This window comes from Alligator mississippiensis, chromosome 10, assembly GCF_030867095.1.
Source record: "Alligator mississippiensis isolate rAllMis1 chromosome 10, rAllMis1, whole genome shotgun sequence".
NCBI classification, from domain to species: domain Eukaryota; kingdom Metazoa; phylum Chordata; order Crocodylia; family Alligatoridae; genus Alligator; species Alligator mississippiensis.
Genome location: NC_081833.1, coordinates 61,080,552 through 61,096,730, shown reverse-complemented (window position 1 = coordinate 61,096,730; position 16,179 = coordinate 61,080,552). Strand labels below are relative to the sequence as shown.

The 16,179-nt window shown below is 40.9% G+C and overlaps 1 protein-coding gene and 1 pseudogene across 3 annotated transcripts in view; one reads left to right on the top strand and one right to left on the bottom strand.

Annotated features, from left to right (window-relative positions):
- The window catches only part of PEPD (peptidase D), a 219,259-nt gene that overhangs the window by 19,989 nt on the left and 183,091 nt on the right, over positions 1-16,179 (top strand). The window contains exon 1 of one of the 3 annotated variants that reach the window (XM_019492940.1): positions 7,359-7,519. The exons of the other annotated variants lie outside the window; for them this stretch is intronic. Coding sequence (XP_019348485.1) covers positions 7,374-7,519 — 146 coding nt within the window. The 5' untranslated portion in view covers positions 7,359-7,373. Of the gene's footprint in view, positions 1-7,358; positions 7,520-16,179 lie in introns of those variants that run through there. 3 annotated transcript variants of the gene reach the window in all.
- On the bottom strand, positions 3,226-3,345 carry LOC132243626 (5S ribosomal RNA; annotated as a pseudogene).

Below are 16,179 nucleotides of genomic sequence, written 5' to 3'. Positions count from 1 at the left end.
TGTCATGTACCTTTTCTACTTGTCAGAAGGGTGGATGAATAACTCATTTGTGAGTCAGTAGCAGTTCTGCTTCATAAGCTAGTTGGCAGGGGGTACTGCACAGTGCTAGGGGTTGTGTTCTTTCCCTAAAGACTCAATTTTAAGTCAAAATTAGCATTGAAAGAGAAACAGCAAATGAGTTTGCCTTGTATCCTGTTTTGTTTATCTACTGCGATTTGCCTTGAAAGTGCTCTTCTACGTGCATTTGAAAGGTACTATCAACCCCTTGATGAGGCCTGTCATTTAACATCAGAGAAATGTAAATCCTTTTCACCTTTGTATAATCCTCTGTAGTCTGGGGTCTTAAATATATCAGTAACATTTAGTGTCCTAGTCCATAGTGGAAAGTGCTTTTAATTTGTCTCATGATGCATTGCCTTTTATATAAGACAGGTTTGAAGTTCTCTACTGTATTGAGACAGAAATGTGTGGAGTGTGTGAATCTTAATAGCGCCTTAAAATTCATACAGAACATTTGTATCGGCTACTATGCAGTTCTTTTGTTTACCGGGCAAGTTTTTGTTGTTTGTAATGTTATGTACAACTGTTGCCCTTGTGTGGCTTTTTCACAAGTTTGAAGCTATTAAATCCCGTCTTGCTATACATTTAAGAAAATCTACATTAAGATCTGTAAGGTAAAATTTACTCTGTGGACAGATAGGCAAGGGAGAAGAAGTTATCTTGCAAAATGAAGCTCTTATGCTTTTTTTTTCCTCTTGTTTTTGGCCAAAAACAATAGTATTTAAGACAGAATTTGCTTACAGATGGACAGTTAGTTTACAAATGGAATCATGAATATTATAATTACCCTAATATCACCAGCTGCAATCTTTTTCCATCCACTGTTTTGCTGCTTTTCAAGCTAGTGAGCTTTCTGGTTGCTAATGCAATATCAATTAACTGTTGAAATATTGATGCAGAACTTTAATGGATGCTTTCTAACATTATCCTGATGCAGGACTTAAAATATAGTGAGTGGGACATTAAGTACAAAAATGGGATGCAGGCAGGGGTGGGGATGATAGAGTTCAGTTTCATAAGTTAAAGACCTTGAGGAGGCAAAAGGTAATGCTTGAATATCAGCGGGGTGATAGAGGTAGCATGCTACTTCGGTGAAGCAGAGGTGACTGGAGTCTGGCTGAAACTAGAACAATAAAGTGATGTCTCGGGAAGGGTGAATGCTAATGAGGGTTTGTGAAAGATGCTTTTGCTAACAGAGTACGGACATCTGTGGCACTTTTGACAGTGTGAGTTTTGGCTATCAAGTAAGTACCCAAGCTACTAGGCAGACTTGTACAATGAGGTTTTACTGCTGTCTACTTGAGTTAGTGCAGGCCTAGCTATATAAAGTCTGAGGAAGGATTCTTATTAGTTGCTGTTTGTATTGGGAATGAGAACAGAAGCCAGTGTTGGGATATGGCACAATTTTGTGGTGGTTTCAAGAAGGACCTGTGGATTCACTGCTGTCTAAAGTGACTGCATATATATGGTAATTAGGTTGTCAGATCGTGAGCATGTCCTAGCACCAGGATGGGCTGTTCCTTAGTTGAAGGACCTGTCCCAGCAATCCACTGAGGAGTGCTATTTTATATCGTGCCATTGATTCCACTGCCTTGTTGTCTTGTGGGGGGAGAGTTTCCCAGGATGTCTTTATATGAGTAACTTGTTTTTGTAATCTCTGATTTGAACAGGGTATTTTCAAAATTTCAAGCACAATACATGGCTGTAAGCATTTTTGAATGTGGAAATGTATTGGTATATCTCTTAGTCAAGTTTGTGGTGCAAAGCTGTTAGGTGTTTTTTATATACTTAGGAAGAATTAAGTTGATATAATTGCATATCTTTCACAGAGACTTCAATTTTACTAATTAATGCTGCACCTGCCATTTACCTCTCCTTAATTATAAATGACAGAACTAGTCAGTGTGCTGATTAAAGCTATTTTGTAAAGTAAAACATACTGTACAGCAGCTGCTTTGTGTGGAGCACATGCCAAAATAACTTAATTGCCTTGCCATATATAAAGAACGGTTTTCATGAAAACAAACATTTTAACTCTTTCATGTTTTCACTGAAGAAATAGATATTAAAAGGAGTCTGAGCAAATATTTATATACAGTTTTGCATGACTTTTTTGGAAACGATAAAATACTATTTTATCTTTTAATGTCTGAAGTGTTAATCTATTCAGGCACTCCATTTTAAATAACAACTTCATGAAAAAGCTGTCTTTGACTGGTAGCTATCTTTATTCCTAATTATGCTGCAGCATTATGTGTAAGCTTCAAAACTGTACAGTGTCAATCCTTGTAGTGTCTAGCAAACACATGAACATCACTTTACTATTATGACTTTCTACATTGGGAGCCTAAGTTGTAACTGATTTTCAGAAATGCTAGGTACCTACAGCAGCTTCTGCAGATTTCATAGACATTAGGGGTTGGAAGGGACCTCATGAGATCGAGTCCAGTCCCCCTGTATATGATACCCCATAACTCCATGCATACAGCCAATGGCAGATGAAAGAATAGGACTGTTCTCTCCCTGACTCTTACTAGTATAGAAGCTGTGACACCCCTCCCCTTGGTGCTGATTGGCAGAAAGGCCCCAGTAGGCTGGGGGGAAGTGAGGGGGCAACCACCATCTTGTCTACTGCCCTTCATGTCACCCCACCAGCTGGCAACTTCCCTTCCCAGCAGCAAGGACTGCTGGCTTCCATTGGGGAGCCAGCATTTTATATGTATTAAGTTGTTTTTTATTGCTGATTTTGTAGATTTTGCAGACAATTCCGGATTTCAGTTTCCATGAAATCTGCAAAACCGCAAATTAAGTCGGTCCCTACTGATAAATATACTTATATTAACTAAATTACCAAGATAAAAACAGAAGAACACAACACCACATTTTCCAGTGGCCACTTCTTCTATACTGTTCATATCATTTTAACAGGAAATACACAATTTTGCAAGTTACAAGTCTTATCAGAACCTCACCCATTTCTCCCTCCACCCTAGAAACCATTTGAAAAAGTAATGTTACAGCTTCTATATGGGTAAGGGTCAGCGAGAGACCCGAGTCCTATTCTCTCATCTGCCATTTGCTGTATGCATAGAGTTCATAGATTCATAGATGTTAGGGTCGGAAGGGACCTCAATAGATCATCGAGTCCGACCCCCAAGGGCAGGCGGCCTACAGCACCCGGGATTCCCAGGCGGTCTCCCATCCAGGTACTAGCCGGGCCTGGGACTGCTTAAGCTTCCGAGATCGGACGGGATTGGGTGCGATCAGCCCGGTCTGGCCGTAGGGGTATCATTTGCAGAAGCTGCTGTAGGTGCCTAGAATTTCTGGGAGCCCAAGTTGTGACTGATTTTTCAATGTTTTAACCAGTGTAGAAAGTCATAACAGTAAAGTGATGTGCTTGTTATACTTTACAAGGATTAATATTGCAGAGAGATGCCTGCCTGCCTGCATCTTATTTAGTCTAAAAAGTCTAAATAATAGTCTTATTTAGTCTACATCTCCCTTGCCTCCTGCTAGACCTGTAGTGCCAAGGTAAGCGTCCTTAATCCCTCCCCCCACCCCCCAGTATTCCTTATTTTATATTGTGAGAAGTAAGGATTTCTTAGGGTCATATCTTTTATTGGGCCAGCTATGTAGTTGGAATAATTAGACAAGCTTTTTGAATTCAAGACCTTCTTCTTCAGGTCACTTTTATATTGGAATTCACAACACTAGCAGGAATATCTGGTGCAGTGCACTGAACTAATCACATTTCAGTTGTATCTGTGAGTCCTGGGTTTTTTTGCGGAAGCATGCCATCTGGTTTTATTCAAGGATGTAAAGGCTGTTTATTTGGAAGGTCAGTTTCAGACAAAGAAATGCCTAGAGGAGATTTTATGAGTGCTCCAGCAAGACTCGGCACTACCACCACTCTTTCACAAAAGGCCTTCCCGCTGTTTGCTTAGTGTTGTCTGTTTGCAAAATTTAAATGTAAAAAATCTTAAATGGTAAGCCCTTGCTTTGAGGTGGTTATGTATATGCACTCTTGAAGGAAAAGTACAATCAAATCTATATAGTAGTATATCACTGGCTGTATTGCTCCATTTTTCTCAGTTGCTGCTCATTGCCTACCTTTTCTTATATTCTTTTCCCCACTTGTCTTACAGCAAACTTGAGACTTTCCCATACTGAGAGGGAGAGAGATCTAAAATACTCCTTAGGATAATGCTTCCTAAAAGGCCATAATCTAGGTAGATAAATAGGGGAAATCAGATTGTTTGGGTGAAGAGGAGAAAATATAGAGTAACAGGCAAACCTAGTGGGGAAAAAACAGATGAGATCCAAAGTGGGTAACAAGGCAGAAATATTCTCTTAATTCATTGTATTCCCCCTCTAGTCCTTACATTTTTAAATATCTGAACTTTAACTTTTTCTTCTGTTCCTTGAATATCAGAGTTCTGTGATCTCCTGAATTGGGAAGGCATCATGGTTCAGTGGAAAGGGCTTTGGGCTAGGAGGTGTAGATGGTGGTTTTGTTCCCTGCTTAGTGACTTATTGTGCAGCTTTGGGCAGGTCACTTCAACCTCTGTGCCTTGGATTTCTGGTATGTAAAATGTGGATGATATTTGTCTTTCTTCTCAAGCTCTTTTTTATTTCTTGTAAATCTCTGTCAAAATGTCTAGTGCTATTTCTTTGTATACCAGCACCATGGAAGATGGCAGAAATGGATCCATCTTCTTTGACAACTCTAGAAGTTGCTGTGATACACTGTTGGTGTGGTATGCTGAAATGTGGTGGGGGTTGTGGGGAGATGCTTTTCTAAATAGAATCTGAAGAGCGGTGTTACGCTTCTCTGAAGTCAGTCAGACATTGGTCTCAAACAAATCTAAACAGACTGTATTAAGCCACAGGCAGTTCCTCTGAGGTTCCAGCGTTTCATAAATACCCTGGAGCTAAGAAGTGATAAGTTTTAACTTTTTGTTTTATCTATTTCTGAACGATGCACAGATGTCCCGAACTGATGGGCCCCTATTGTGTATTATTCTGCTATAGTTTCATATCCGTCAAACAATTATCGCATTATAGAATTTGGTCAGTCGTTATGACCAGTGTGAGGTGTGAAAGGCTCCTTTAATGAATTGTTTCTAATTCCTTGTGTTGCACAGTCTACCACGTCCATAAATTGTTTATAGACTTGTATTATATTTATAGATGTTATAGAATTTTAGAGTCAGAAGGGACCTCAGTAGATCATTGAGTCCAATCCCCTGCCCTGCTGACCCCAGCTAGGTGCTTGTCCAGTCGTCTCTTAAAGACCCCCAAGGTACGGGAGAATACCACCTCCCTTGGAAGCCCGTTTCAGATTTTTGGCAGCCCTCACCATAAAGACATTTTTCCTAATGTCCAATCTATATCTGCTCTCCATCAGTTTATGGCCGTTGTTCCTAGTAACCCCAAGGGGTGCCCTGGTAAACAGAGTGTCCCTATTCCTTTCTGTTGTCCCCCTCATCCCGTCCCCTGCCTCCAAATTTGTAGACTGCCACAAGATCCCCTTACAGCCTCCTTTTACTGAGGCTGAAGAGATTCAGGTCCCTCAATCTCTCCTTGTAGGACCTTATCTGCAGGCCCTTAACCATACGACTGGCCCTCCTCTGGACCCTCTCAAGGTTATCCACATCCCTCTTGAAGTGCAGCGCCCAGAACTGGATGTAACACTCTAGCTGCGGTCTTACCAATGCCGCATAAAGGGGAAGTATCACCTCCCTGGACCTGTTTGGGATGCACCTTCTAATTTTAAGTAATGTATTTATGTGATCTAAGAGTCCTGTATTCTCTGTCACTTCTTACATGTATCTGGGTTCAGCCATAAGACCTGGCTACACTTGCAAATTTGATTACTTTGCCTTTTTTAGTCAGAAGCATCAGGCTGAACATTTGCCTATCAATTCAGTTCCTCTTTGAGTCCATTTTGTTTATTGGCTTCTCAAAATCACACTTCTTGTGGAGTATATCAAAGCAACAGGCGAAAACAGCTTTCTTACATGCACATTTGTTAATCTTTCATGGCTTAAAACAAATGTAAAGAAATTGAGAGAGCTCATTTTTTACTGCTAATCAGTAGCTCGGGTCTGAGCCCATTTAAGTTATTTTATGTTCTGTATCTACTGGCTTTTTCTCTCTTGTTTATAAAAGTGAAATTCCTTTTGGATGCAGAGGTGATTGCTTCCCCTCTTTTTTTTTTTCTCATTTGACAAGGTCAAGAATGTTTTCTGTATCTTGCAAAACCTCCCATGTTGTTTTTCTAGCAGTTCTTGACACCCTCTTGTTTGGTTAACATTTTGCCATCTGTTAACCTGATGAAATTGTAAAGAACAGGGAGTTTATTGGTGAATTTCTCTTGACAACATTAAAGTGTCCTTCTTTCCTCTCTACTTGCTTCAGTTCTATGTAGTTTGTTTTGTTTCTGTTCAGCTTGTTTAATCATCACTAACCTTTTGATTTCTTTTTTTCCCTGTGCAATTTCATTGTAATTTCCACCTGAGTTTAGATGCATTCTGTATAAAGGATGAGAAAGCTGTAGTTTTGGCCATTTGGAGTGTAATTTTCAGAAAGCTAAACTTGGGCAATTTGAATTCAGTGTTCACAGTGTGTTTGTGTGAGCACGGCTCTGCACAGTAGGAATGGCAGTTGCCACTTGACTAGTTTTAATGACTTCCTCACCTATACGGTTGTAATTGCCAGTACTGCATGAAGACACAATAGGTGGGCTTGTATATGCACATAAGTTGCTTATTAGAAATCCACCCCTTCAAGACCTACCGAACTAATAATAAAATGAACATTTACATTGTGTTGCTCTAAAATGAAAGGGTGTAGCATTTACTGCATCCAGTTTAAGGGTAGACTGCTTAAAGTACGTTGCCTGTCTCTAGACGGGGAGAGGGTGCATGCAGCAGTTCACTGCTCCTGGGAGCGATCTTGGTATAAGTAGCAACAGGTGGGATAGGAGGGGGGTTGATGGTTCTGTTCGGGGGATGTTGCCTGGTTGAGGTGGGGAGGAGGGTAGGGGTTGGAGGGCTAAAAATAACCCACTCAGGGTCAAGAGGTGGGATTAGCACAGTCTCAGGGCTGGTGCGAGTGTCCTGGGGCTGTGCTGTAAATATATGCAGGTGTTCATGAGATCGGATTTACCCTTTCTGATTGGCCAGTTTAACCCCTTGGAACACCTACACAGATGGGCATTTAGATCAGTCTAACCTTGGTTATTAAATGTAATGCCTGTATGTATCCAAAGTGAATTTGGAGTGGGTGTAGGGGCTTTGTCGAATACAATAATGCATAGTTCTCCTTCAGGCAGAAATGTTCTTGTTCCTGTATCCCTTCTAGCTTTAGCTCTCCTGTGTCGAAGCTTTCTGAATTCTCTTGTTCTCATTAGAGGGTTGAGAGCTTCCATACATTCTTATTTAATGAAGACCATAAGGTACGTAAGAGGTGCAGGACCTTTTAAGAAACTACTTTCAGATTGCTCTGCTTTGAAAAACTTGCATAGCCCTCTTTACACTTTATTTTAGTAGATAGGTATCTATTCTGCTTTTAGCTCCTGCTTCATTAATCTTATTTATAATTGCTACTTGTAATATCATCACTTTTTGATAATGCTGAGGCTAACCTGCAGTAAGTTGGTGGACAGGGCTTATGGATCTGCATTTTAATCACATTAAACCAGTCTTTAGTATGGCATGTCTTGCCTGGCATCAGAACTTATTGTCTTTCTCCCTGACACTAATAGAATCTCAAAATGGCTGCTGACTTTCATTTAGAAGGTATTACCAAACCTTTTTTAAAGTAAATTGAATGAATGACAATGGTATTTTTAGCTGAAGACAGACTTCAGCGATTGGAAATTGCAGGTGGCTCTTATTATTTGGCCCTATTGCATATTCAGTAAGCATGCGGGTGGCCAGACAGCCTGGAATATTTTGTTGTTGTCCATGTTGTGTGGTATTAATGTAATGTCTTCCTTTCACAGGAGACCCGTTATCTGATATTTGAGCTTGCTTTAGTATGTATCTGTTGCTTTCTTTAGAGACATAGTAGTGCAGTAAGCCCACAGTTCTCTGTGCATAATTGTAGTATACAAACAAGACCAGCTGAAATGGCAACACAGACTTCTGTATAACCATCAGGCTACCTACTGGTTGGTTATACGATGGTCTTAAATCACTAAGATATAAATTAACTTTCTTGCATCAAGTCTTTGACCTTTACGTTTTGTACAAAATGATTGATACTTCTTATAAACATAAAAACGCAATGTTTTCCACACTGACGCTTCTCACCTGTGTCGCAGGTCAACAAGAGAATGTAACTGATAGGATATGCTAAATGTACCTGAATGGATTGGGAAGTTCAAGACCAAAGAATAGCATGGGATCAAAGAGGGGAAAGAAAGAAGGCTGGCTGAGTTATAATTTATGCTACTCCTATTACTGCTAGGTAGAAGTGGTAGAATTGTTCATAATAATGCATTAAAGGGAGAAGTATTTAGTAAATATTTTTGTTCTGTACTGGTGGGGGGGGGCGAGAGGAGGGAGCCAGATAATGAACTCATATCACATGATTATGACAACCCTTTCCATTCCTATAGTAATAGGTGAGCTGGAATACTACTGCTTCTAAAATTAGATGCTTTAAAATCAGCAGTTGTGGATAACTTGTGTTCAAGAGCTTTAAAAGAATTGGCCAAGGAACTCTCTGGACTGCCAGTACTAATTTTTCAGTACCTCTTTGGACACTGGGGGCGTTTTAAGAAAGCCAGAAGAAATCCAGTCTTTTAAAAAATGTGAAGGAGGCAAAGTGGGTAATTGTAGGCCTGTCAGTCTAATGCTGATCCTGAGCAAAATAACAGAACTGCTGCTATGGGACTCTTATTAATAAAGCATTAAAAGAGGGAGCAATAAGTAATGCCAGTAAACATGGGTTTATGGGAAGTGGATTCTGTCAAACTAACTTGATAGTGCTTTTTTAAAAAGTGAGATTGCAAACTTAGTTAATAAAGGCAGTAGTGTTGATGTATTATGCTTTGACTTTGGTAAAGCATTTGACTTGTTATTGCACTAAGGAAGTGAGCTGATACAGATTTTAACATACTGTACATTAAAGGGATTAAAATTGGCGGATGTTAGTAATGGCACAAGGGTGCTTTTATGGTATTGAACAGTGCTCATCAGTACTTGTCCCTGCATACTTAATACCTTCATCAATGACTTAAATATCAAACTCATCCAGGCTGGATCTGGGCTGTGGGGCTCCACCATCAGGGTAGATAAGCAGCTGAACATGAGCTCCTGTGGCCACAAGCTGAGGTTATTGGTAACTTGAAGACAGTTCAGAGAAGATCCAGAACAGCATTAAAGTATTGGAAAATGTACCTTATAGGTAGTGTCCCATGTTTTCAGTTTTTATTTTCAAAAACACATCTGGGAATCTTTCAGGGTTTATTTTCCAAACATAAAAAACAGATTGAAAATTGGGATAAAAGGAAGAAAAGAAAAATTGGTTTAAATTGGGGAAAATAATAATACGTTCCTATGCTGGGGAGGGAGGGAGGGAGTAAGGCTGGGACTAGGGAAGGGGTGGGGGGAGAGGCATGGTGCAGCCTGTTGGCCGCTTCCAGGGCTGCAGCAGGGAGCAAAGCGGAGGGAACTGTCAGTGGGTGCACGGCGTGGCTCTTGCTGCTATGTGCACCCAAGAAGGCTGCAAGCTGGGGGACTGTGCTGGGCTATTCCCGGCGGGGCGCGTGGCCCCAGATCTGTGTGCAGGACAAAAGCAGGCTGCTGCTGCAGGCTGGGGCTGGCAGTGGCACTTCCTGGTGCTCGTGGTGAATGGCAGCCTGCTTTCCTCTGGTGTGCAGATCTGGGGGCATGTGCCCCCTGGGAAGAGCCCGGTGCAGCCCCCCAGCCCTCCCAGGGTGCACGTAGCAGAAAGAGCTGTGCCCCACACCCACACTGACTTACAGTTCCTTCTGCAGCTGGCATTGGATGTTCCCAGGGCCCCTGCAATGGGGGCTGGGGTGAGTGGAAACAAGCAGAGCCCAATGGGGCACGAGGCATGGCGTAGTTTGTCCCCACTCACCACAGCCCCTGCTGCAGTGGCCTCGGGAGTGGCCAACATTAGCTGCCTGCAGCTGCTGGGCTGTGCTGTGCCCTGAACCCCACAAGGCTCTGCTTGTCCCTACTCACCCCAGCCCCTGGGCTGCACCATACCGTGATGCAGGCAGCTGGTGTCAGCTGCTCCGGGGACCACTGCAGCAGTGGCTGGGGTGAGTGGGAACAAACAGAGCCCCAGGGGGCACTGGGTGCAGTGCAGCTGGTTCCCGCTCACCCCAGCCCCTGCTGCAGTGGCCCTGGGAGCAGCTGGAGCCAGCGGCCTGCAGCTGCTGCGTAATGCTGCACCCTGAACCCCCTGGGGCTCTGCTTGTCCCCACTCACCCCATCCGCTGCTGCAGTAGCCCCAGGAGCAGCCCCTGGCCAGAAACCTGCGTTTCAGGTAACCGGCACTTTTAACGTACTGGCACCCCTAGCCCTTCCCCACTTGGGCTGGTTAACGGAGGTGTTACTGTACCTGGTAAAATTAAGTGAGCTGAAAAATGCATGTAAATCAGTAAAAACCAAATAACTTCAATAAAAACCCTAGGGAATTTATTGGTAAAAATTTGAAAACGTCAAGCACTACTTATAGGCTAAGGACAGACATTACACATAAACTGGTTTAAGTGATCAGAAACAGATTTAAACCTGTAACAGAACAGAAGTTCAGTGCATATAAACCAGTTTGAAAATGGCTGAAACTGGTTTAAGATAAACCTGGTTGAATGTAGTATCAGAATTAACTGATTTGGGTCAAACTGTTTATATAGTGTCTGTCCCAGACCCCTTCCTGGTTCAAGTTAAATCAGAGTTGCCCAGCATCCCAGATGCTCTGTAGCCCTGGGCTGGGCTGGGCTGTCTGCTCCAGTGAACAGGGCTAGTCCTGCCCCTCTGCTCCCTGGCCAGAGCTCTGGTGGAGACTGCAGGCATAGCAGGGACTGCCTGGCTTTCCCCTGTTCCACACCCCCTCTCCCCCCTTGCTGCTCGCTCCTTGCTGCTCAAGCATGTATGCCCCCATCCCTTCCTCCCTCCCTCCCTCCCATTTTTACTTAAAATTGCCAATTGCTCAAATCAAGAGTGAGACCCTTTATAAAGGGGGATGAGGCAAAATGCTGCATTTATTGATTATATGAAGCAGATACATACGTTTGGACACGCCAGTCATACAAGCAGACACACAAGCATACATACAAACAGACATAGACAGACATGTAGACAAAACCACTCTAATAAGATGTTATAGTTACCAGCAGAGGTTGTTTAATGTTAGCACTGGGTGGCCAGCCCAGGCTTATTGAGGGTGATGAGAGCAGGGGTGAACAGATGTACCTGTGCTCCAGAAGGTTGCAGAGAGTGGATTCCCTCATCATGGCTTGTCTGCATCTCACTTTTATAGGGATTTCAAGACTTTGTTCAGCATTGGGGTTTTTCCATGCTCAGTTTTTAATTAGAGGTTGTTTCTTATCCATCTTCTGGTTATCTCAACTTGAAGTCATTCCAATAAAGTTGGTGTCTCAGAGTTGGTATTTCAGTCTTGAAGCATTGTGTAGTTGGTATCTCTGCCTTGAAGCATTGTGTAGTTCAAATGGCAGGATATGCAAAATTCCTTCTTCTCACTATCTTCTTTGCACCTGATCACAGACGAGTTCTTCAGCCATTCATTAATTAGCTTAATTCGTTTATTGTCTGGTAACTCATAATTTAGTGCCTTGTTGCGTACACAGTCGGTTAAATCTTCGTCTGTTTTCATGCAAATAGTTACCATTTTTTCACCATTCACCCTCTCACACAGATACTCACGTACATAGGGCATACAAAGTTCATTTACTCATGTCAAGCAGGGAACAAGCACAAAATGGAGTTTTAGTTGTTCATAAAAGACAAAAAATAAAGCTAAAACAATCACAGAGGTTTATCAATTCAATACTATTATCATTTAAGCATAATAACTAATTTGCAAAAAAATCATACTACACCATATCCCACAGCATGTGGTATGCTAACTAATGCTGAGAGGTGTGTGTGTGTGTATCTCCAATTTGACTGGGATACGACAAAGGCAGACAGGACAGTGTCTGCTTAGGGCTTTTTGGAGCTAATCAACAGGTCAGCTCCTGGCTGGATATCTTGATATTGAAGCTAGACATGTTCAAATTAAAAATCAGATGCATATTTTTAATAATAAGGTAAATTAGGCATTGGAACAACTTTTAAGCGTTGCAGTAAATTTTCTATCTCTAGCAGTTTTTAACTAGTTCAGACGAATTAATTCAGTGAAAACCTTTAGTCTATGCCACATAGGAGGTCAGACTAGATGATTTATCTCAGGCGCAACGTGTAGGGGGTGCATGCAGGTGCACCCCCTGAGTGTGGTGGCGTGCTACCAACATCGCTGGCGGTGTCTGCAAACGGTCCGTGATCCCTGCTGGCCGCTGCTGTCTGCAGGAGCTACCTTGCCCCCCCCCCCCCCCCGCCCCCCCCAAACTCAGCTGCTGGGGGCATGAGGCGTTCATGATTTCTCTGGTCCCTTCTGGTCTTTTAAACTTTGAATCTACTGTAAATATCATTATTATGCATGCAGAATATATGTGAAAATAACATTAAAGGCAAGACAAACTGACAGAGTAAGACAGCCCCTGCTGAGGCTTTTTGCAACACCTTGGAATTTAATGGCATTTTAGTTGTATGTTGCAGACTAGTGCAGTTTTTTGTGGCTCTTTACATTTTAATAAGAGTCCCAAAAGGTTAAAGTTGTGCTTAACCCCTCCCCCCAACATCTCTGTATAATTTACAGTAACAAAATAAATGCTGTCTGCAGATTTAGCTTTGTAGAATTCATGCAAAGATCTTGGATTTCAAGCTTGTGTCTTTGCTTTCCAAATGCAAGTGGTCTTGCATAACATGCCTGTAATTGTTGGCACACTGACTGCTTTAAGTGGGATTTGAACAATGTCTGCAGAGATACTATTAGAATAAATATTTCAATTTTATAGGATAAACTTGGACATACAATGTATTCCAACTCTTATGTAGTATCTATACTGTATTTATAGTTGGCATCCTTGTCCGGGATATGCAGTTGTGTTCAGTGCTCAAAATGACTATCGCTTACTTTGAATGAGGACACACAATGGCAATTACTCTGTTTTTACCTATATCATGATCTGAGTTATAAGTGATACAGTGACACTTAGCACTGCATGAACAATTGGTTTTTTAGTGTCTGAATGGTAGAAACTATTGTTAGTCTGTAAAGTATTTAGACAGGAATAATAGGGATTATTACAAATTAAAGATTCTCTCCTTTCAATCTGTAATACCAGATTTAATTATTTTTTTTAAGCTTTTAATTTAGCCTGCTGGTGAGCTGCTTTTATAGCTGACTTTTTATTGTAGGGTAACCTGGCATATGTGGCTGACAAGGTGACATTTAAATGACTTTTCTGTAATTAGCATTAAAATCCTGGAAAAATTAACTACTATTCCAACTTTTTTTATCTCTGCCCTTTGGAAAAAAACCGTATTCAAAATGTCAGAGGGGGAACCTGCAACTTGCCATTTTTTTTAAATTAAGGTGCTGTTTGGCAGAAAGCATTTGAAATTGGCTCTAGGTGACATTATTCACTTGGTAAGTGAAAACTATTTTAACAGATTAAATATTTTTTCCAATCAGAAATATGATCACTTTTTATTAATTAATACAAACTAGTAGATACAAATAATAAACAACAATAAATATTGTGTTAGTGTTTGGTGTGAGATAAATGAAATACAAAAACTTACAAAGAAGGTATTAATTTAATCTTAGAATGATCCACTGTAAAAAGCTGTCCTTAAATAATTATTAATAAAAATATTAAGTCAGATGTGAAAAAACACTCATCAGAAGCAGTAGTTGTTCCCATAGTGAAGATTGTTTGAAACCGGTTTTTCCAAATAAGAGGAAAAAAATCATTGTTAAAGGTACCAAACATTTATAAATTGGCTTAGATATCTGCATTTCATTCAGGAGTAGCTGTAACCTGTTATATTCTATTCACAAATTATGCTTAGCATTAACCACTTATTTGGATGTGTCAGATTCTGGGTATGTACGGACATTACGCTTAGACTTAGAACTTTACATAAGTTTGGGGAGGTTAGATTGGGCAAAAAATGCCTGGCTTGATTAATGTAGTTCACTTAAGGAGGTATACTATGCAGATTAGACTAACCTATGCCTGATCTAAATGAACATGTGTACGTGTGCCCCCTTGTACACCCCTGCTCTCCTCCTGACCAGGCTGTTTTTATCCCATTGATTTCCCTCCCCTTCTTCACTCGCCATGGACCAACTAGTCCCCACCACAATTTCACCTCCCCTTCCCCCCAGCCCAGCTGATTTAGATTCTGTTGGTCCCAGCATGGCTTCTGGCACCAGCAGATGTATACATAAGGGAGGATCTGATCTATGATCATCACTCAGCTTAAAGCAAGTCACACGATCATAGATCAGATCCTGCGAACATGTGCATGTGTACTCCTGTGCAATGTAGTCAACTATACCTTTAAATTGTTTTTAGTTAATCCTGGTGTTTAGGATTAAAAATGCAGAACTGCTAGTGAAAGTGTTAAGATAATGTTTGTCTATATCCATAATATTGCTATGTAAATAATTTTTAAAAGAAGTTCAGCATATTTGTAGATGTACTGTAAGAGTTATTTTACTAAAGGTCTTATGGAAGCATAGACTAGAGACTACGTAGTCCAAGGGATTGTGCTGACTTTGGCCAAGTTGGGAATAATGCAGTGGTGAAATGAAGGCTCCCAGTTAGGTCAGTGACAAAAATCTTCCTGGACTTCAGTGAGGTTGGGATTTCATATCATGTGTCTTGATGCTGACTCTGCCCTTATTCCTATACCATCTATAAAGGTTAATCTAGTTGGGTTGAACAAGAAGTTTTGACATTTATATTGAATTATGCTCTCTAGTCAAATTCTTAGATTTTAGTAGATTCCAGATGCCAGTGCTCTCCATCTAAACCTTTGGTGGTGGTTTCTGTGGGTGAGCTGTCATTGACAGAAACCATCATTTGACTAAGAGTTTCTTGTAACCTATAATCTGATCTAATATTTTTGTGCCTGAAATTCTTATTTAAAAAAAAAAAAAGAAAGTGTTGTTTCTCACCATTTATTTTCTGTTTGGTCTCTCAGCTCGTTTTTGGGTAAACTAGAATCACTGGCTCTTATGTTTGTATTTATGAATTTCATGGTATTTTATATTTTTCATAAAGTCCTAGCTATTGAAATCAAGATACTTTGTCAATTTGCATTTTCAGGAGGTTTCCAGAACTCATATTTTTAATCTATTCTTTGCAACCACAGCCAGACACACACTCTGACTCACAAATTGAAGGCAAATAAAAAGGATACACAGTCTGTTGTTTTAAAAAAATCTCATTATTTTTAAAGTAGTTGCATGAGTCTTGCTGTTCCGCCTTTGAATGCAGCAGATTGAGATTCTAGTTGTTTCAGAGTCCTTATCTGTTTCTCCAGTGCAAAAGTTGGGTCATATTTTTGTTCTAATGATGGTTTTGAGAATCAGAATTCTTTGGGCATTGGACATTTCATATTAAATGGATAGCACATATTCAGTGAAACACGAAGTACACCTGCATAACCAAAAACGCCTTGTAGCTAATGAGCATTTGGCACTTTTTGACTGGCAAATGTACTTGACCTTTGAGTTCCTGCCTCAAATGTGCATATTTTCATAGGCTAGTTTAAATTGTGAAACTCATAGATTTAGCACTTCATTTGCGATATCATCAGAAATAATTAAAGAAATTTAAGAACGTGTTTCTATCCAGAACAAAAGCAAATTCGAAACTGTTCAGGAATTGTGGCAAAGGGGTTTCAGCTGAGTATCACGTGGGTAGGAATAGGAAGTGGGGTGGCAGGGTGTGAGAGATGGCTTAAGTCAAGCTGGAAGAGAGCGTGTGTGAAAGTGGAG